Below are 21,370 nucleotides of genomic sequence, written 5' to 3'. Positions count from 1 at the left end.
CAGATCGTTTCGCTGACTTCAAGCCTTTATTTCCTTGAAAAATTTCCTATAAAAATCAAGCATCGCTTAATTTTTAGGAAGCAATGGGCGACTCCTTGAATAATTATTTAAAGAAAACGATTTCTCCATATGAAATCACATGGACATTTTAAAACGTGTTTTAATGAAGTTGCATTTAAATTTGTAACGAGTAGTTCTCGAAACACTGACTGTTCCTTGTTTTTGCTATCAATGTTCACTAATTATGTTCAAAAAACAACTCCTCTTCGATTATTCATCTTTTTCTCCTTTATTGACACACTAGTATACAGCAGATATTTGGAACGTATCCAACGTTACAAAACTTTCGCCAGCCACTAGTTCAATCTGGTCCCTTGTATCCGTTTATTCAGCCCTTCGATCTGCGCCAAGTAACCGGTCACGGTTCTATTCCGTTTACCGATGTCTTCGGTCAGCTTTTCTTGCCGTTCCCGTAGCTCTTGCAGTTGACTTTCGATCGCAGTCACTTCGGTCAGTTTGCTTCCGGTGTCCCGTTCCTCTGCGTTGATCTGTGCCTTCAACTGGCCATAATCGGTGTCGTACTGTTGAAATATGTTCCGAAGTTGTTTGCTTGTTTCTTTCTCACCTTCCAGTCCAGCAATTTGGTATTCTCGGTTGACAAACCCATCCAAATCCTTAACCAAGCTATTGAGTTCCGCGATGTCCGCATGAAGAGTCTGGTTGCTTCTCCTAGCGTTATCGATTCTATTTTGCGATCGTCGAAGATCATTCTGTATCTCCTGGAGCTGCGAACGAGCAAAGAACTGAGCATCCTGCACGGTTGAGCTAGCTACTTTGTACACTAGGCTATCGTCCCCGTCGCAAGGATTCGGTTTGTAGTCAGCGCAGTTGATTCCAGAAACTCGCTGAGCTGTGCCAATCTCAAGGGCCTTGAACTTTTGGAAGCGATACTGGATGAGACGATCCGCAAACGGAGACGCTGCGTTCGAGCAGCATACATTTTTGAAGGATTCAGCTGTACACGGCACTCGGTCTGGTTTGGACGTCACCTGTGGGTTTTTACCCAAGAATTCGGTTAGACTTTTACAATACCAATCGTTGCCGCTCAGATGTACAGAACTCAGCTTCGGGTATTCCCTTTTGGTGTCAAGCGTCATAACGATCTTGTTATTTGGAATCTGCAATTCTGTTAGCTCTGGCATATAATTGAATAAACCATCCATTATTGTCAGCAGATTATTAGACAGATCCAGATACTTCAAATTGGGCAGTGGTACATTTCCGACTATCACATTAATGTAATTATTAGCCAAATTCAATGTAGTCAAGGATGGCATTCGTGACAGCTCTTCAAACTCTAGCGCTCTGATGTGATTGCAAGAAACATCCAAACTGGTCAAACTCCTTGCGTTTCTGAGGTCTCTCAAACTGTCCAGTTTATTCATAGACAGATGAAGTTCCTGAAGTTGATTGAATGATGGTATCACTAAGTTATGGAGTTTGTTACGTGTTGCGATTAACTTGTTCACTGAAGCTGGAATGCTCACGATGCTCAATTGGTTATACGTTAAATCCACAATTTTCAACTGAGTGTTTTTAATTTTCTTAAGTACATCAGCTTGCAGCAGATTGTAAGACAAATTCAACACCTGCAGTCCATTCAAATTCTGCACAGCAAACCCATCGAACGATTCCAGCAAATTACCATGAAGATCAACTTGTTTAGCAGAAGGATAGTTGCGCAACGCTGTTTGTATATCCTGTGGATTTTGACCCAGCACTCTGCAGTTTGTTTGACCCTCGCAATTAATTGACACCTCTGCCGAAACGATCACCGCAGCGAATAGTATACTAAAATGTGAAACTGTTCAGCTAAAGTTGAGTTAATAGAATTTTAGTAACAATTACCATAACCATGCTGGCTGGAACATTTTCCCCATGTTTTGCACCAACTTCACAAGACCGTCCTTTCGCACTGAAACTGTAACTGGCAATGATCGTAGCCGATCGGGGAATTCACCGAGTGCAAGACGTTTGGGAATTCCCCTACCGATAACACGACACCGGGGTCATCAGCAGTGGCAAAGCAAAACAGCTGGTGCAGTGGGGTAAACTCGGTGCAGTGCGGCATCGAATTACACAAACAATTCCAGTGGCATGGTAAAACGTTTCACATTTTACACCCATCTTCCCTAGTTTGCGTGAGGAGCGCTTCAAGATAGACACACTCAATCTGGAGAGGAAAATAATTTAAAGCTCGGAGAACTTGTTTGAGCTTGCAGATAGTTCAGCCGATCTCTCCGTCCCGCTGAACGGAGATCAGTGCCAAAAATAGTCAATTAGCTAGAAATTAACTTAGAAAAAGTAGTCGTAAGGGTTGTTATTATAGACCTTATCCTGTGAAACTGTAATGATTCTAATATAATTGTTCAAACGATTCTATGTGCAAATGAGCGTCTTTTTTGTTTACTCTCTCTTTAGATTATTACGTCGTCGACATAAAAGCTTCCAATAATGTGTCAGTAGGGGAGAGGGAGGTCACTAGATCCTGGGGATACTTAATTCCTTGGCCATATCGCATAATCTAAACACAACACGTTATTAGTTATTAGTTAGTTATTTTTTATTTAGACTTTTACCATGAGGTCATCGCACATTAGAATTAAAAAGCTATGTTACATTACATTAACAAGTGTGTATCATTTAGAAATTGCCGGTGTGTCGTATCTTGTAAGCTGTAGATGGGAGCCGTGAGACCGGTGGGCCGCAGCGTTTCATAATTCGTTCGCATTGGTTGCAGCTCGGTGTATTAATGGGTTGTTGGCGAGTGGCGGTGGTTGTTTAGTGTTTGTGAGTCGCGGCTAACCTCCCCTACACACGGTCCGAGATATTTAGCGCGTTCGATGTTCGAGTTCTAGATACGTTCAAGGAGCCTCGCATCTCTTAAAAAAGAGATTAGAGTTTCTTCGCTCACTGCATCGTTTACTAGGATGTCCCTGATGGAGAGTGGGAGTCGGTGGAGGATACGGAGGTTGGGGAATTCCGGACAGATCACTAAGAGGTGTTCCACAGTAAGCCTTGTTTGGTGGATCGACCCGGTGATTGTGTGTTCTTGTGTGACCAGTCCGGAAGAAGGCTTTCTGTTCAAGTCATTCGAGGCGGTCAATCCAGCATGCTCAATCGTTTTCGAGCGTTCAGTCGAGACACAAGTGTTATTGGCAGTCCGAGTAGTGTATAGCGACAAAGAATAGTGCTGTTTTCTTGTGTACTCTCCGCCTCGTCGAGGTTTCAGCTTACTTTCCCTTCCTTTGTGTTTCTGTTTCTGAGTATCGTTAGCCGGTCAGTGACCAGTGTTCTTCTAGTAAGCCGTCTGGATACTGTTACATATACAAGTTAAGTATTATTTTACGTTTCCCCTTCTTGGTTATCCTACTAGCGCGCACTGGACAATAGGCCCGTGCAAAAATGACTTCCCCTGATGGCAATTCATCTCAAGGTGAGATGGACGTCGAAATAACATCGGCTCCCTGGCTCAAAGTATATCCAAGCTCTGGGCCCTTCGTGATCTTCTTCCGGATCAAATACAAAAAGTGTTTGAATCTGCTGCAGATTTCCCGAGTTCTGACGGATCAGTATTCGACCGTGACAGAAATATCGAAAATTCGCCCTGATAAGCTTCGGGTGGTTGTAAACAGTATAACTCAGGCAAACGACATGGCTGGCTATGGACCCTTTACAAAGGAGTACAGGGTATATATACCAGCTAATAGGGTTGAAGTCTGGGGGGTCGTTTCCGATTCAAGTCCTCATGCTTAGGCCAGTGAAGATACTGGAGTGCAAACGTTTTCATTCAGCATCAGTCGCAGCTGACGGGAAGAAAATATACATCAACTCAGACTCTTATCGGGTGATCTTTGCCAGTTCTGCTCTACCCAACTACCTCCTCTTTGACAAGGTGCGACTACCTGTTCGCCTTTTTGTGCCGCGAGTCATGAGCTGTACTAATTGCAAACAATTGGGACACATAGCCTCCCATTGCATCAATTAGGCCCGTTGTGGGAAATGCTGTAGGAATCATGCGGATGATTCCTGTGGGAGAGATATCTAAAGGTGCCTCTACTCTTGGGGAAACCCACAGGATCTCCCGGCATGTCCCGCCTACAAACAGCGCGAGGAGAATCTTAAGCGGTTCCTTCAGGGACGCTCTAAACGGTCTTTTGCAGAAATGCTTAAGATAGCTACACCACCTGTCTCTACGAACATCTATACCAACTTGTCTACTGACGAGGGCGACTGTGATGAACCCCAGAAGGGAACATCTTCTGCTGTGCCTAGAAGTAATAGAAAAAGGAAGAACATTTCCTCTCCCAAGCTTCGTCGTAAAGGCCAGAAGGTGTCTCCTCATGGCCCCCCTAAAATAACTACTCAAGGAAGTGCTGGTGTAAAACCGAAGCAAGTCGCTCCCGGTCTCAGTAACCTGAGCTCAGAAAAGGAGTTCCATGCACTTCCAGGAACATCAAAAGCCCCAAGTGTTCCCATATCTCAGCCAGAGAAAGAAACCATCGCTGTCTTAATAAATTTCTCTGACATTGTGGACCGTATTTTTACAGCACTAAATATTTCTGGCCCTCTTATGAGCATCTTAATAAGCTTTCTCACCGCAGTAAAAACATGCTTGATGCAATTCACTACGAAATGGCCCCTCTTTTCAGCAATTGTATCCTTCGATGGCTAATTCATCAAACGAGGTCACGGATATAATCAGTGGAATTGCAGAAGCATTATCCCGAAAATCGATTCTTTTAAAATCTTACTAAATAACTTGAAATGCGATACATTTGCACTATGCAAGACATGACTCACTTCAGAAATAGACCTACACTTCGAGAAGACTTTTATGGAGGAGTACTTTTGGGGATCAAAAAGTGCTATTCTTTCAATCGAATCGATCTTCCCTCGACACAAGGCCATGAAATTGCCGCTTGCCAAACCAGAATTAAAGGCAAAGACCTTTGCTTCCACCCAGGGCCGGCGGAAAGCGTGGGTAGTATGGGTAGTAATACCCAGTCGAAAATAACCGAGTGGGTAATTACCCACTCGAAATTTTGAACCGTTTCAAAAAATTTAGATGTGCAACGCATGTATCTCGCACTACACACATTTGAAAACATCGATGTACCACAATTCCATTTGCATAAACGAACGTGATTTAATGTGAATGTAATATAAGCGTGTGTATTGCGAAAAGGGAAAAAATCCTTACTAATGGACCCCTCACCCTATGCTTTCTACCCACTCGGGTGTAAAGTGTTTCGCCGCCCCTGCTTCCACCTACATCCCCCTAGAGACACAGTTAGCCACCGACGGCTTTGCGATATGGCGGAACTCCTCCCCGCACCGAGGCTAATTTAAAGTGACTTTAGCTCCTACGGTACGGCATGGGATTGCCTTCATGACGATTATCGATCTACCGTACTCCATGAGCTTTGCGATAACTTCAATATGACCATTTTGAACACGGGTGAAATGACACGGATTCCTGCCCCTCAATGTTTCGTATGACCTCACACGAAATATTGATTGGAAGAGCTACGCGTCCGCGATGTTCGGAAAAGTAGAGTCGACACAAGAGCTTCCTTCGGAGGAAGAGTACTAGCTTCCTGACTGGCTTGATTCTCGATATCGCGATTCAAGCTCAGACCAAACGCGTACCAGTCGCGAACTCTCGCGGGCGTCCTCCGAACCAATGGTGGGACAACGAGTGCTCAGACGTGTACGCGGAGAAGGCCACCGCGTATAAAAGCTTCCGGGACGACGGGCTACCAGCCAGCTACCGACAGTACGCTATGGCAGAAAAGCGCATGAAAAGTTTGATGAAAGCCAAAAAACGTAGAACCTAGCGCCGATTCGTGGACGGGCTAACGAAAGAAACATCGATGAGCACTCTTTGGGGCACGGCCCGGCGCTTACAAAACTAAAACAGTACTAACGAGAGCGTGGAATATTCAAACCGTTGGGTATTCGTTTTAGCCAAGAAGGTTTGTCCGGATTCCGCCCCGGCGCAGAAGATCCACTCACGATAACGTGAACGAAACACCGTTTTCGATGGTGGAGTTCTCACTCGCTTTCTTTTCGTGTAGCAATAAAGCCTCAGGGCTAGACAGAATCAAATTCACCTTATTAAAGAATCTGCCAGACTCTGCCAAGAGACGCTTGTTGAATTCATTTAATACGTTTCTTGAGAGTAATATGATCCTTCAAGACTAGAGACAAGTGAAAGTCATCGCGATCCAAAAACCAGGAAACCAGCCTCCGACCACAACTCGTATCGACCGATTGCAAAGCTGTCCTGTATCCGAAAGTTGTTCGAGAAAATGATCTTGTTTCGCCTAATTATCAGGTTGAAGCAAATGGCTTACTGTCAGATACACAATTTGGTTTCCACAAAGTCTTGCGTTGCTCTCAACCGAAATTCAAATGGCTTATTCTAGCAAAGAGCAGATGGCATCAGTTTTCCTAGATATAAAGGAGGCTTTTGATTCAGTTTCTATCAAAATTCTTTCTGAGAAGCTGCACCAGCATGGTCTTTTTGCTAAACTTGCTGTCTGAAAAACATACATTTTTCGCGTGGTGATTTATCGACCATGCTTCCCTATAAGTTTTAAGAGAATGACATTGACGAATGTCTTGTCAAGTCCTGCACGCTAAGGCAGCTTGCAGATGTCGGTGTGGTCTCTATTACAGGTCCCGCTCCGCTGCGAACATACATTTCATCAAACTAGAGCGAATCCAATATTGTTGTTTGCGTATTGCTTTGGGTTGCATGCACTCGACACATACGATGAGTTTAGAAGTGCTGGCGGGCGTTCTTCCGCTGAAAAATTGATTTTGGGACCTCTCATAGCGATTGCTCATCCGATGCGATATCTTGAACCCGCAAATTTCGAAAGGCTTGTCGAGCTCAATTCTCAAACCCGTTTTATGTGCTTGTACTTCGATTACATGGCACAAAATATCAATCCTACTTCATATTATCACATGTCAATCTCCCTCATGCTTCTGATTCAACTGTATTCTTCGACACATCCATGAAGGACGAGATTCGTGGAATCCCATACGTCCAGATCCTCCTCGAGGCCGCCCGAAATTTTGACACAACACCACATGTTCCACATTTATACGTTCACCCTACTATTTTTTGGATAACTTTTTCTCTATTCACACAAACTGCTCCAGATTTTCAGCATTTATTTTAAAGTTTAATCAACGATTTTTCACGAAGTTTGGATACACTGGCGCATTTTGTTTGTTTGTTATGGCAATTTATGTGAAAAATGTGTCCCTTATTTATCCTTTCATCCTATTTTCTCAGATTAACTTTTTTTTAGTCAAAAAGACAGCACCAAATTTTATAAGTTTATTTTAAAGCCTAATTTGCGATGTTTCTCAAAATTTGGAAGCTTTGGTGCGTTTTGTTTGTTTGTTATGGCAGTTTAAGTGAAAAAAGTTGTTCCAGCATTTATACGTTCACTAAGAAAAAATAGTTTTTCTCAAAAAATGCATTATTCAAGTGAATATCCGATAATAATCAACACTACATTTATCAGTCAATCGAATTCCCATAATTTTTGAGTACAAGTTTCATTCTTTTCGGCATTTAATCATTACGATTTTTTATATTTCTTGCTGTAAGTTTGTTTTACCCAATACTTAAGTTACGAATACCCAAGAAAAATGAGTCAACGCTGATGATAATTGGAAAGAGACAACTAGTACCACGACACTATGTTAACCGTGTTTGCAAATGGAGCTCGAATGTACAAGCGATTTTGTGTACGAATAATTGTGTTCGAAATTGTACATAAAAGTGTGCTGGAAAGGCTGGAAACGAGCACAACGCAAAAGAAAGTTTGAACGGACAAGCTCAGTCGCGTGTTGGACGGCACTGGGTAACTCACCTCCACAGTTAGTGTAACGGACTTCTAACTAGAGATGGTCGGGTTTCATTTTTTTCGAACCCGAACCCAACCCGAACCCGAGAGCTTGAAAATTAAAAAACCCGAACCCGACCCGAGCCCGAAATTATAAAATTTGAAAAACCCGCACCCGACCCGAGCCCGAAAATTTTAAAATAAGAAAACCCGGACCCGACTCGTACCCGAGAATGAAAATTTTGTAAAACCCGAACCCGACCCGACCCCGAGAATTTTAAAATTTGAAAACCCGAACCCGAAAATTTTTAATTTGAGAAACCCGATCCGAACCCAACTTGCTAATATGGAGAATCCACCAGAGATCTCGAAGATTTTTAATTTTATGCACCCTAGGCTCATCCTAGAATAGTCGAATCATTCGAATCTGAAGTATCACCATACGCGTTGAGTTATATCTGCCTATGGCGAAACGAATTACTGCCGAGTAAAATCCGCATTTCTATTTGCTATTATTGAACGTCGAATATGTAATGTTATGAGAAACTTACAAATTGTCGATATATTAACCGAAATGTAGAATAAATCGGTCGCTAACTCATGGGGAAACAAAAAACTTAATGGTGACAGTTTCAAACAACCTTGCCCGTCGTACTTAACCAAAATTTCTAATTTTGTATCAAAAGCGAATTCTATACAGTTCTTTTCTAGGAAATGTAAAACAATTCCTGCAAGGCAGTTTTGTATAATTTATCACATGTTAGCTATGGTAATTTACCAGAGCAGTACCACCAAATTTGTGATTTCAATATATGGGAATTGTGAAATCGTCCCCGGGCTACAACGTCCTTTTTAGTCAATGGTTACAGTTTATTTTAACTGCAAGCATTCTTTATCATAAATCAATTTGATTATTATTAAACTTCTATTAAAGCAGGTACAACCTATTTGTTGCATTTGACCAACTTAACAGTGCCCGCTTAAAGTTTGTTTGGGGTACAAATGTACCCCACAAAACCATTTACGTTAATGTTTTGTCATGTTTGCATAATTCCGAAGACATTATTTTATCTTTTTTTAAAAGCAAAACATCGATACACAGTAAGCGAAAAACTTGTGAAAAATTGTATGTTTTAGAATAAAACTATCCAATTTAATTGTAAATTTATTAAAAATTAGACATATTAGAGCGGTTTTAGTTCTTGGCTACGAATGTATCCCAAAAAACCATTTACTCAGAGAAAAAGTCACGAAACCGTTGTAGGATTAATTGGCAATTATTATTCAATATGTAGCAAAAAGTACTACCATTGAGTGCACTCGTAACACCCACTGTTTGATTTCGGATCAATAGATTGGTTTTTATTGTTTCTACTTTCTGTAGATTTCTACTCGCTTTGCTTTGGACACTATTTGCTGTACGCTTTAGCTAAGTTTTACGCGTTTACTTTGACCGCGGCCTACGTATCGGTTTTAAAATACCTGTTGAAATTAATATTTTAAAACAGAAAGTTGAACCAATATTTTCCGATAAATTCCTGTTGACTTGATTTATTACTAATTATCATTAAAAATAAATCGCAAAGAGATTTTAGATGTGAGACACGTATTGTTGAATGCTCTCTCATGAATGTTCTTTTAAAACATAAAATAATTCAGTCAGTTTGCGAATCTGAAGAGACAGAATTTTATACAAGAATGAAAAGATACTATATTTGAGCACCAGAAAATACGACGAATTCTAGTGATTTAAAGGTGCTACCATTTGGTACGGTTATATGTGTCTTTCATTCGTATCTCGAAGTATAAAAAAGGCTGGGTTTTGTGTATAGACAGCGTCAAGAAATATTTGGGTTGTTTTGTTCAAAACCCGAACCCGACCCGACCCCGAAAATTTCTAATTTGAAAAACCCGAACCCGACCCGAGCCCGAAAATTTCTAATTTGAAAAACCCGAACCCGACCCGAGCCCGAAAGTTCAAAATTTTAAAAACCCGGACCCGACCCGAGCCCGAGAATTTCAAAACCCGGAACCCGACCCGAACCCGAGAAGCTTAAAGTTATAGAACCCGACCCGAAACCCGTCGGGTTCGGGTCGGGTCCGGGTTTCGGGTCTAAAAACCCATCTCTACTTCTAACTTAGCTACACTGGCTGTGAAACACACAGCGCAGTGATATGCTGCGCCTGCCGTTCAACAGGCAACTGAGTTTGTCCGGTCAAATCCGTTCTTTAAATGGTCGATGATGACGTCATTCATAGAAGCGTAGCACGCTAGGTACACAAACCTGTGGTGCCGGATTTGGGAAGCGCTATCTTCTGTGTATAAATGCGCGACATTTCGACTAGGTTGTACATTATTTAAATTTTTAATGCCTGATATCAAAAATCTTTTGGTTTATCTATTGGAATCTATTCTTAGAAGTATTTCGGGGCGGTATATGCAAAAAAATTGAAATTCTTCGTAAGATGACTGAATTATATGCGTTTAAACTTGGACCACTTTTCGTTACATATCATTTTTGTAGAATTAGTAAAGTGCACCCCCATATCAAAAACAAATACGTAGTCCTACGTCAAAACTCCTAAACTTGATTGCTTTTGTGAAAAAGCTCTTTTAATGTTGTAGACAACGTTGTGTAACAGGGTGGTAGTAGACTTCCCGTACTGATATGAATGTAGCATCGCATGCAGCAGGTGCTTGTTTAAGCTAATTAAGTCAATTAAACGTTCCACCCCGCCACGCTGATGGAATGAATCCTGTTGCAAGTCTGCAAGTGAGACCTTTTTTCAAAACGTGCTTGAGGTGCTCATATCCTCATTGGAGTAGAACTGGAATGATTCCATCTTTTCCCGGAGGCTTATGCGGAGCAAAACCTTCAAGCGCTCATTTGATCGATTCGCTTGTCACAATTCTACGGGCAAATACCCAAGAATCGGAACTACCTGGAATAAACTCAGCCATCAGTGATGGCTCCGTACGGCCTGGAAAGTGTTTGTCAAAAAGACAGTTGAGTACTACATCTTCGTCAGACGAGTATTCACCATTAGCAGTTCTAATTGAACTGTCATGAAAGTGTTTCGATTTCGAAAGTAACTTATTTAATCTACTAGTCTCGTTGAGACTTGAGGCATTTGTGCAGAGGCTTTTCCAACCATTTCGCTCAGAAGATCGAAGGGCATTTCTGTATGCTTTGCAAGCCAACTTAAAGGCTTCTGACCCGTCCCTGCGTCGACGGGTCCAAACCCTTCTACATAACTTTTTGAGTCACACAAGTTTGGTATTCCACCAGGATGTTCCTCTCCAAGCGCGCATAACTCAAAACGGACAAGCCTCTTGGTATGCTGCTCCTATGAGTGAGTTTGTTTTATCCACGAGTTCATCCAAGTCACTTGGAGATTCAATCTTCAGAAGATACCCATAAAACCTAGTCGCCAAGTCCTCGTCGTAGGGGTCCCAGCTCGTAGTTTTTGAATTCCGATATGTGACGATATCTAGCAAGACGTTTAAATGATTAAAAATGATGCACTTATGATCAGATAACGACGGTTCGAGCTCGTTTGGTACGATCCAGTTTGCCAACTCATGCGTAATACCGTCAGAGCAGAGAGTTACATCGAACACCTCTTCTCTATCAGCTCGTGCAAATGTTCGGCGATTTTCTACATTGAGTATGTGAAGATTTGTAATACTTAAGTATTCCATCAATTCGGTACCTGTCAAATTGATATTTTAGCGGCCCCAAAACTCAAAGCTTTTCATTCTCAAGAAACGAAGAACTCGAATGTATAAGCAAGAGCAGCTGAAAAAATTATAATACCTTTCATTGAGCCTCACAAAGGCCCAATTAAGTTCTGGCAGGATTTGGAAAACGTGCGCTACAGCCGAGAGGTGCTACAGTGGTACCGTGACAATAACGTCAAGGATATCAGATCACCCAGCTGCCCGCAATTCAACCTATTAAAAAAATATCGTGCAACCATTATTACTACCAACTGGAAGGTAAAGAAAACTGGAATAAGCATTCCGAACGTTGCACCAATAACTCTTTTCAACTTTTTTAAAACAAATCACTCTCACAACATTCTCAATCCGACCAACCGACTAGATGCGCTGCTACAGAAAAAAATGTATCCGAGTTCTAAGTGAAGCCGATTTGATCCATCTTTAAGTAAAAAGCTATCATTCGCGAAGGGTACACATGTAAGTGACTTTAATGGCAACAGCTACTAGAAGCATTAACTGATTGAAATGATAATTGAAGTTCGTTTATTCCGAAATAAACTTGATCTGAAAAATTTGAAAATACTTCTAGGTTAAAGACTAAAATTAGGGTCATTTGAGGAAAAATAAGGGACGCTTCATTCGAAATTAAGAACATGTCCTTTAAAATAAGAACGGTTGGTAACCCTAGAAAATACTGTGATAAAGTATAAATTGCTACAAAACCCAGTTGAATGCAACTTATTTTTCAATTTTTTTTCTTAATCCCTTTTTAACAGAAATTTTTATCAATATCGAAAATACCGGGTTTTTAAATGCCACAGTTTTCTCAACCCTAATCAATCGGACAGAATATTACTCATAAAGCCTGTTTGAAAGATATCAGAATATCAAGCTTAGATATGAACTTCAACTTTTACGTTCTAATATATAATAAAAAAAAAATGCAAAGCATGTTTTGCCTCTGAAACTTTTATTTGTGGTTGTTCAATTGATAGGATTGAAAAATGATCGTTTTTCATTCATCTCACATGAATGGCTCCCCAAATGAGCAGCCGCTGTTGCTGAAAGATGATTTCGCTAGAGTTTCTGAAGGTGTTGCACAAAATACAACGGCGCGAGCACCGAAGGGTTAAAATACAGCTCGCTTCCAGTAGCTTGAATTCAAAAAGTTTTACTCCCGCACAATGCTACCACCTATCGTGAACACTTTGTTAAAACTTTGTCGATATCGATTTCGTCGCAATTCCAAAATAAACCACAACAGAAGGTAAATTTGGATACCCGCAGTGCTTATCAAACAAATGCTCAACAAGTGAGATATTGTTCCGATATCCATATGCATCATCGGTTTATCATCGTCTGCTAAAGCAGTACGTTTAGGTACCTTATCAAGTGCGCTTTTCGAAAACCGGATTAGTACCATCAGCTGATAGCGCCAACCTTTTAGCGGTAATCATTATTCGCCCACGCTAGCGAAGCCATTAAACAACAGCACGTTTTACACGGGTTGCGGTTGTAACTCTACAAAATTATCGTACGTTACGCTCATTACTTACATGATCAGAATCAGGAATGTCATTTTCTTAAATACTTTAACATGAACGATAAATGTATGTAATTTGTCCTCCTTAGCCCAGGTGTCAATCAGTCAAAATAATTGAATTTAGTTGTTTATGGAAAAATGTGTGTAATCGAATTATAATTAAATATCAATTATATTCAAGAATTCGTTCATGCATAGAATGAGCTAAAATTATATTTCTACGCCCAAAAGTGTGGTGATACCTACTGAGTGTATGTATTCGAATGAACAAAATAAGATGCTTTGTAGGACGATTTTTGGTTCACAAATTTTCATGCTTTGTACCCCTATCACTCTTATTACAGGGTGCCCCAGTTCCAGACGCTCTCGCTCTCTTCCAAAAACACTTTATCGTGGTACCAGTTTTCCAACTTTCAATAAGGGTCTAAACAATGAAAATCATTAAGATCAATAATCGTTTTCTTTTGAAATATTTCACACTCAGTATCCATAACACGAAAAATTCTGCAATAAATTCACGCAACTTTCTTTCCAGAAAGGTCGAACAAAGTCATTCTCTGCCGTGCCGGGGTTACTCATTGAATTGCTGATTGAATATTAATATCACGCCATAGGCCACTCCAACAAATGAAGAAAGACCCTTCGGCAAGAGGTGAATACATATAATGGGACAGACTGCTTACATTAGCATACATTTTATTATTTCTAAAATTCGTCCAATGACACCAATTGAATGCGGACATATTTCACCTGTTGCATTTCAATGATGCCCCCGGCATGTGCGAATCTACTCGTCGGCAAACCACAAAAAATCAATAAACTCAACCAAATAGGTAATCCCAACACGTTGCCAAAAAGACCGAGTGACAGCACCCCGGCGAATTTTATTAACGAAATTATTCCAATGGACTGAGGAAAACGTGAACGACACAGCATTTTAGTGCGGTTAGACACACCACCTTTTACCATAAGAATCACCAACAGCGGCTAGCCTGGTACCCTGGTAGAAGGTATTCCCACGAACCAAAAGTGCCAAATAAATTGAAAGCGTCGGCCGACATAAGAACCTCAAAGTTAGCACGTCGCTAGCCTGTCCAGGTGGTAATCCCAGCTGTCTGATGTTACTGCTGCCGTCTGCTAGGTCTGTGCCGGTCGCTGCGGAACGTCTTTTCAGTCGAAACGTCACGAACAACATCATCATCATCATCAAAGTATCACAGTGAGAACAAGCGAAACGGTTGGTGTCACTCCGGTCCCGGATACTTACCCTTAGGCGAAAAGACAGCGAAATTTCACGGGGGATCAAAGTCGATTTGCATAGCCTTTTCGGCATGGTTCATCTTTTGTTGTGGCGGTTCCGTTTCGGAGAGAAGTTCGTTTAAATTTTGGCAAGATTTATGGTTGTTGAGTTCAAAGCGTACATGACGCACAGGAGGACGGGGCCCGGTCAGGTTTATTTGGGTTGTTCGTCGCGTTCTTACATGCTTCAACGTGCGAGACATTATGGGACCGTATAAGTTTTCTAATAAATGTTTGCCAGTGACACCAAGCCTATTTAGGCGCAAGTTTGGCAGAATGTTTTCCGAGAAGCTCTAGCGGATCTAAAGGGGAGCGACTTTTCCCTCTCTCCTTTGAGACACATGTCTCTAGAACAACTATTTTGACCAATGATGATTTCGCTACTGCGATCGACTTCAGAAGAAAGGAGGAACAATGGAAGCAGCACAGACGGATTCTCATGTATCACCACAGACTGGCTTGCCAATGCGATCTGGTAACCGAATACGAGGACAACAAATGAATTACATCGAACCAGACTGAAATTTCGATTAATTTATTTAGTATAGTTTGAATCAATATTCTCAAGAGCTAATTAAATAATGGAATGTCTCTATTACGAAAAACAACGTGTGGTACGAAATGGAACCATGGGGACCCGATTTGGACCAGGGTTGGGGTGATTCTGATCTTTTGCAATCTTTTGTTCAAGAGCGCACGCGACAAGCTCTGGTAAGAGATAGCTAAAAGCCATCTGAGCAGCTCTTAAAAGTACCGAATCGGCCCACTTCCCCCTAAAGATATTGAGAATGATATCAGAAAATAAACCTGTTTTAATCCACCCAGCGGTGCAATTGTGCCTTTCTCATTAATCTAAACTACACGGAAAAAATTGTTCCCAAAATCGTGAATAAAGTGCCATGAATCCTGGAACAATCACGTTTTTACATTATGAAAACAGGACCACGAACAAAAATCATGTGTTTTATAATTATGTTCATTTCCCCTTCAATAACGCCCGCATAACGCTTATTTTAGTGGAAATATTTGTTTTGTTTTGTGAACATCAGTCACAGTTTCCGCCAAATCATTTCTAATGCGATTTTCAGTACGCGAACTAGTTCACAACTTTATGAACATTATTCATAACACCACAAATTGACTCATGATGATTTTCATAGATATAGGAGCCTTAGTTCACAAAATTAAAATATTCTGGATATGTTCTCGGGAACTATTTTGCGAAATTCAAAATTGTCTTCATGAATCCATTTAATTCTCGTGAACTAATTCATGATCTCTAATATATTAGGTACGATCCAATATCCGGGCTAGTGAATTAGTTCATAAAATCATCAAATATTATTCATGTATTCGTGAACTGGTTCATGATTTCTAATATATGTCACGATCCAATACCTGTGCTCATGAAATAGTTCACGAAATCATGAAATATAATTCATGTATTCGTAAACTGGTTCATGATATCTAGTATAAGTCACAACTCACCTTCATTTTTGTGAAATAGTTCACAAAATCATTAAATATTATTCATGTATTCGTGAATTGGTTAATGATGCCTAGTATATGATTTACAATCTATTTTGCGTGCTGGTCGTGGTCATATTTATATGTTATCGCTAATCATTTACATTTTCATACAACATGATGATGAAATTTTCCCGTGAACTCTTTCACAAAATTTGGAGAATTATTCGTGGAATCATTTTTATTCCATGTACTGTTTATGAAATGTCCAGCTGCTAGCGACAATAGACAGGGGCATTAGATATAAAAAACTATTAGGACCTCGAACATCGTTATTTATTTGATAAGGTTAATGGTGATGTCTGGATAGAAAACGAAAACTGCGCTGAGAATCCCAAATAGTGTGCGTGATATAATTCACAGAACAAGATATCGCGAATCAGTCATATTTTTATGATCCAGTTCATATTGTCACAGTATTCCGAATAAAACAATTGATAGTAACCAAAAACAACAGATCACAATTAGGCGAAGAGAATTTATGAATACCATGGTAAAACTGCTGATATCATGAACATTAGTCATATTACTCTTCGTGTCAAATTTGATAGTAAGTTTTAAAATAAAACATTACAATAACTTGAACAGAAATTACGAAAATCATGACAAAGATCCTGAAATTATGAACATGAATGCTCTATTTATGACTAAAATATTACGATAACATGAACAGCAGTTACAAAAACCGTGACTTAGATCCTGAAATCATGAACATGAATCACTCTACTCATAACTAAAATATCACGATAACGTGAATAGAAATTACAAAAATCGTGACTAAGATCCTGAAATCATAAATTTTAATCCCGCTAGTCTGACAGAAAAATGTGATAGTAAACTCATGAATAAGATTGCACAATAACGTGATGAGAAATCACAAGAATCGCGAATAAGTTCTTGAAATCATGAATATCATCTGACTGTCGGCTGTATATTCCCAAATCATGAACTAGAATCACAACAAAAACTAAACATGTCCAGTGAACAATAACAGTACCCTAACCAAACATTCTAATGTAACACCATGTATATATTCGGGGCGAACTAGTTTTATGAAAACACAAATAGTTTCATGAATTCGAGGTTTATTATTCATAATTTCATGAACTTGTTTTTCGTTAGTTTTCGTAAATGTTCAGTTCACGAAATCGTGACCTTTTGTTCATGAATTTATGACTAGTTTTTTTCGTATACGATTCCATGGCGTGTTATGTTCAATATAATGGTGGAAATGTCCATTACATATTCAGTACGGTTTGTACATACATACAATGGATCGACAGCCACGAACTTGAGAAGTTATGTGTCGTAGCTGAAACACTTGAGCCCAGCAGCGGATCCAGGAGGAGAGTTTGTGGAGTCCGGATCCCGCCAAAAAGTTTCAACTTGTCAACAAATTTTAAATTAGTTTCTAATTTAAAATAGTTTTCAAACTCAAAATCTTTTCAAACCAAATTTTTCACTGGTTTTACAGACCTACTAGGGAAGTTTATTCAAGAGAAACTAGGAAACTTTCTTCATGGGGGGGGGGGGGGGGGTAATTGATGAGGGAAGGTGGGTTTAGGGAAGGATGATGTGTGATGTGGGGATAGACCGGGACGATGTTCAGATTGATTGCATAACCTTTCTATATGAGAAAGGCGAAAACGTAACGTGAACTTATAAATATGGGACATCACTTTTTTCAAACTACCATAACAAACGAACAAAACGCACCAGGACTGCTAAATTCCGAGAAACATCGTTGATTAAGCTTCAAAACAAACGCTAAAAATTGGTGCAGTTTTCTTGAATAGAAAAAAATCTGAGAAATTAGGGTGAACGTATAAATGTGGGACACACTGTATTTTCCCATGGAACCAACGTCAAAAACTTCAAGCAAAGCGGGCGGAGGTCTAAAATTGTCCAAATGATATGAAATTTGGCATCTGAGTTTACTTTGCTATTTGCCTTTGAGATTTCAAAAATGAGTGTTTTTGCAATGCCCTAATGCGGGTGCGAGGGTGGCCAAGGGGGGGGGGGTTGATGAAAGGTGGAGATGTTAGGGTAAGTAGGGGGCGATACTACACCCAACTGCTTATTATACCTTCCATTTTAAACTTGTTTTGAGAAAATTGCTTCGGTCATCTCCGTAATTTGTAAACGATGCGCAATTGTTGTTCACACACATACACACAGACATACACACATACGAATACACACGTTTTTCGAACTCAACGAAGTGGGTCGAATGATATAAGAGTGTCGGCCAACAATTTCAAGCAATTTGTAACTCATTTTAATTATTTTTGCATCATTTATTCATATATTGATGACCGGTTTATATGGAAATTTCGCATGTGGCCGCATACTCCAACCCGTAACACAGGAACCAGAATTCCGATTCAAAGGAAATTTAAAAGCATTCAATAGAAATATTAAAGCTTTTGTTTGAGACTGATTATGTGAAAATCGAGTCAGATATTTCTGTCGCAGATTCGGGGGGTGGTCATTTTCGGATGGCCGGTCGCTTACGCGAAGTAAGTTATAACACTGTTCGAGTCATACTGTGAGTTTATTTTCCTGAATTTTGGTTTTGTTAAAATTAAGTGTTACAAGTGTGTGAGTGTGATTGTTCTCGAGAAGTTTGGAACGCTTGGAAAAACTGATTGTTTGGAGAAGGCTTGTTATTTAGAAAACATCTTACCACACAGCGAACGCACTGGGTAGGGCTGTACATTGCCCAACTCGGTCGCTGCTGCGCTGTAAACATTTTCTGTGGTAATTAAATTGAATTGGTCCGCGCTGTATCCAAATGATATGACGGCGGAAGTTTATGAGTCATGTTTATTAGTGCTGCTCGCTCTGAATGCGTTGCATGCTGATTAGGAAGTCTTTTGATTGTTCTATCGGAATTTCTAAGTGTTACAAAGTATGACTAGAATCATACGATGTCAGCTAGATGAAGTTATTTGGATTTTGTTTATATTGAAAGTATTTAACTGCTTTATCGGTACTTGATTTTAAATTGACTATGACTTATGCTTTCTGTGTAGTAATCAGATGGTCACGTCTAAGGTCATAAATGATGATGAGTATAGATGATTATTGATGGGGTTGCGTGGTGGCTTTTGCTTAACCGCCACATTTCTGAGAAGCTGATGTGAATTCAACTCAGGAACACAACCACTTTCCCGAAGCTTCCGGCTCCGCCTAGGTTGTCCAATGTGGTTAACGGGGATTTGATTGGGCATCAGTGAGCTGAAACTATAAATCCAAAAAATTTCGAACACATTTTGTAAAGTTTTGATTCTTTTAGATACCATGCTGATTCCGATTCATATGGGAATTTCATGCGTGACAACTCTCTTCAACTTGTAACTACGGAACCGGAAGTTGGAATTAAATAAAATTCAATAGCAGCCTATGGGAACGTTGTACCTTTCATTTGAGACTAAGTTTGAAAAAATCGGTTCAGCCATTCCTGAGTAAACGATGTGCTTATTTTTTGGTCACATACATACACACGCGCACACACACACGCCTACGCACACACGCACAGACATTTGCCTAACTCAACGAACTGAGCCGAATGATATAAGAGACTCAGCCCTCCGGGCCTCGGTTAAAAAGTCGGTTTTAAGAGTGATTGTATAGTCTTTCTATAGGAGAAAGGCAAAACGTTGTTGAAGGCATGAATGCTCTGTTTATGCAGCATATAGTATCAGAAAGGTCGATATTGAATTTTCAACACTCTCTTGTAATAAGTCATATTTTTTCCAAAAAGGCGTACCTGTCCATTACCAACGAACTAAAATCGCCTATGACGACAGGGCATACGTTAACGAGTACATACCCCAGTCTCGAATTATGTTCTTCCAATAAAAGGGATTCATGTCGGTAGCACAAAGGATCATCTTTTTGCGAGCGGTTGACTCGGTAACGATATGACCCATATTGATTACAACTATAAAACTTTAACAGGGCATCGTTCTCAGCTTCGGCTGTGCCCCATAGAATGATACGTTGCTCTTTGGCGGTTGAGTAGTACGGGGTGCGATAGCCTTTTCATTTGCGTAGTTATTGTTTCCTTTCTTGATTAACTCCGGATTAGGGTGAAAAAATCAACTGTAATAAATTCACGTTGAGTTCCGGATGAACCGTTACTACAGCAGTTAATACAGCTCTAGACAGTAAAGAAAAGAAAACAAAGCTTTTCTCTTTAGTAGAAGGCTGTGAACTATGTTTGCCCAAGTAACAAATGAAGTTGTATAGCATGCTACAAGTGCAATCTAAGTTTTATGAGTGGCTATAAAACTACCATAAAACCTCAATTGTTACTAGGGTGGTCAATAATGGGTTATCCAGTCTAGATTTATTAGCCCTTTGTAATGTAAGCCAGTTAGGAACTATACTAATCAAATCAAATCGTATCATTACAGTGTTGTAAACGTCGTTTTCGTGCTCAAAATTAATAGCGTCTAAGCCGTTAACTTTAGAAGTATAATTTGTTCGGAAAAGTTGCTGCTCTTATGATTGTGCATCAACAGGAGTATTTCGTTTAGTGATTATTTTACCTATAAGTGATATATGAAATTTATTTTCTTACTAATTAAGATAGAGACTTTATGTCTTCAGCAAAGTTGTAGCAAATGTTATTACTAAAGAAATGACTGAAGACATCACATATCTAGCTTTAATAGTTTGCAAATTATGGAACATATTATATGGAAGACTTCTGAAAATTAGTTTCTTCATGATAACTATTTTAAACATTTTCTTGCCTTCTTGGAATCTTCCACAAAGTTGTTTGTGGTATCGAAACACATATTTTTGCAGAACATAGTTACTTCCTATCTGTTGAATTTAAAAAGATATTCCAAATTTTGCGATATTTTTGGTAACTTCCATCTTATACCCTTCATCCCCATGTTGTTTGTGGACAACAATGTTTTTAAACAGCTATAACTTTTGATTGAGGCAAGATTTGTTCACAAAAACAATCAAGGCTAATGGTGTGACTATTGCCTTTCATTTGAGCATTAACAGTTACAAAGATAAGCTCTAGAACTGAAGTTATTGCAATTAGTCTGATTGAATTCCGATGGAGCAGTGCTGCTAGGGACAGTTTACGTTGACTACCGAAAATGAATTTTTCATATAACTTCGTTATGGTGCAATATTATTGAAAACTGATAAAACTTATCAATTCAGACTGTGTTTGACTACGTTTTCCACGCAATTAGACTATTATAAATATTTTAGGAAAATTCTATTGAGCATTGAAAGGTAAAAATTGAGCAGCTTCTAGCACTGCAAGCTCTGCACCTATTTTTATGAAAAAAGGCTTTTCGTGTTTCTTGATGC

At 39.8% G+C, this 21,370-nt stretch overlaps 2 protein-coding genes across 9 annotated transcripts in view; both read right to left on the bottom strand.

The window, feature by feature from the left end:
* The window catches only part of LOC131694076 (potassium voltage-gated channel subfamily KQT member 1), a 1,057,856-nt gene that overhangs the window by 673,845 nt on the left and 362,641 nt on the right, over positions 1–21,370 (bottom strand). The gene's annotated exons all lie outside the window — the stretch shown is intronic.
* Positions 266–2,022, bottom strand: LOC131694079 (leucine-rich repeat-containing protein 9-like). Its single transcript, XM_058982456.1, has 2 exons — positions 1,909–2,022; positions 266–1,851 (listed from the first exon to the last, which is right to left on the bottom strand). Exons 1-2 carry the CDS (start codon positions 1,938–1,940, stop codon positions 357–359), a joined length of 1,527 nt encoding a protein of 508 aa, XP_058838439.1. The 5' UTR covers positions 1,941–2,022; the 3' UTR covers positions 266–356.

Source organism: Topomyia yanbarensis, chromosome 3, assembly GCF_030247195.1.
Source record: "Topomyia yanbarensis strain Yona2022 chromosome 3, ASM3024719v1, whole genome shotgun sequence".
Taxonomy (NCBI): Eukaryota; Metazoa; Arthropoda; class Insecta; order Diptera; family Culicidae; genus Topomyia; species Topomyia yanbarensis.
The sequence above is the reverse complement of the archived record's forward strand: the minus strand, read 5'-3'. Positions and strand labels throughout refer to the sequence as shown.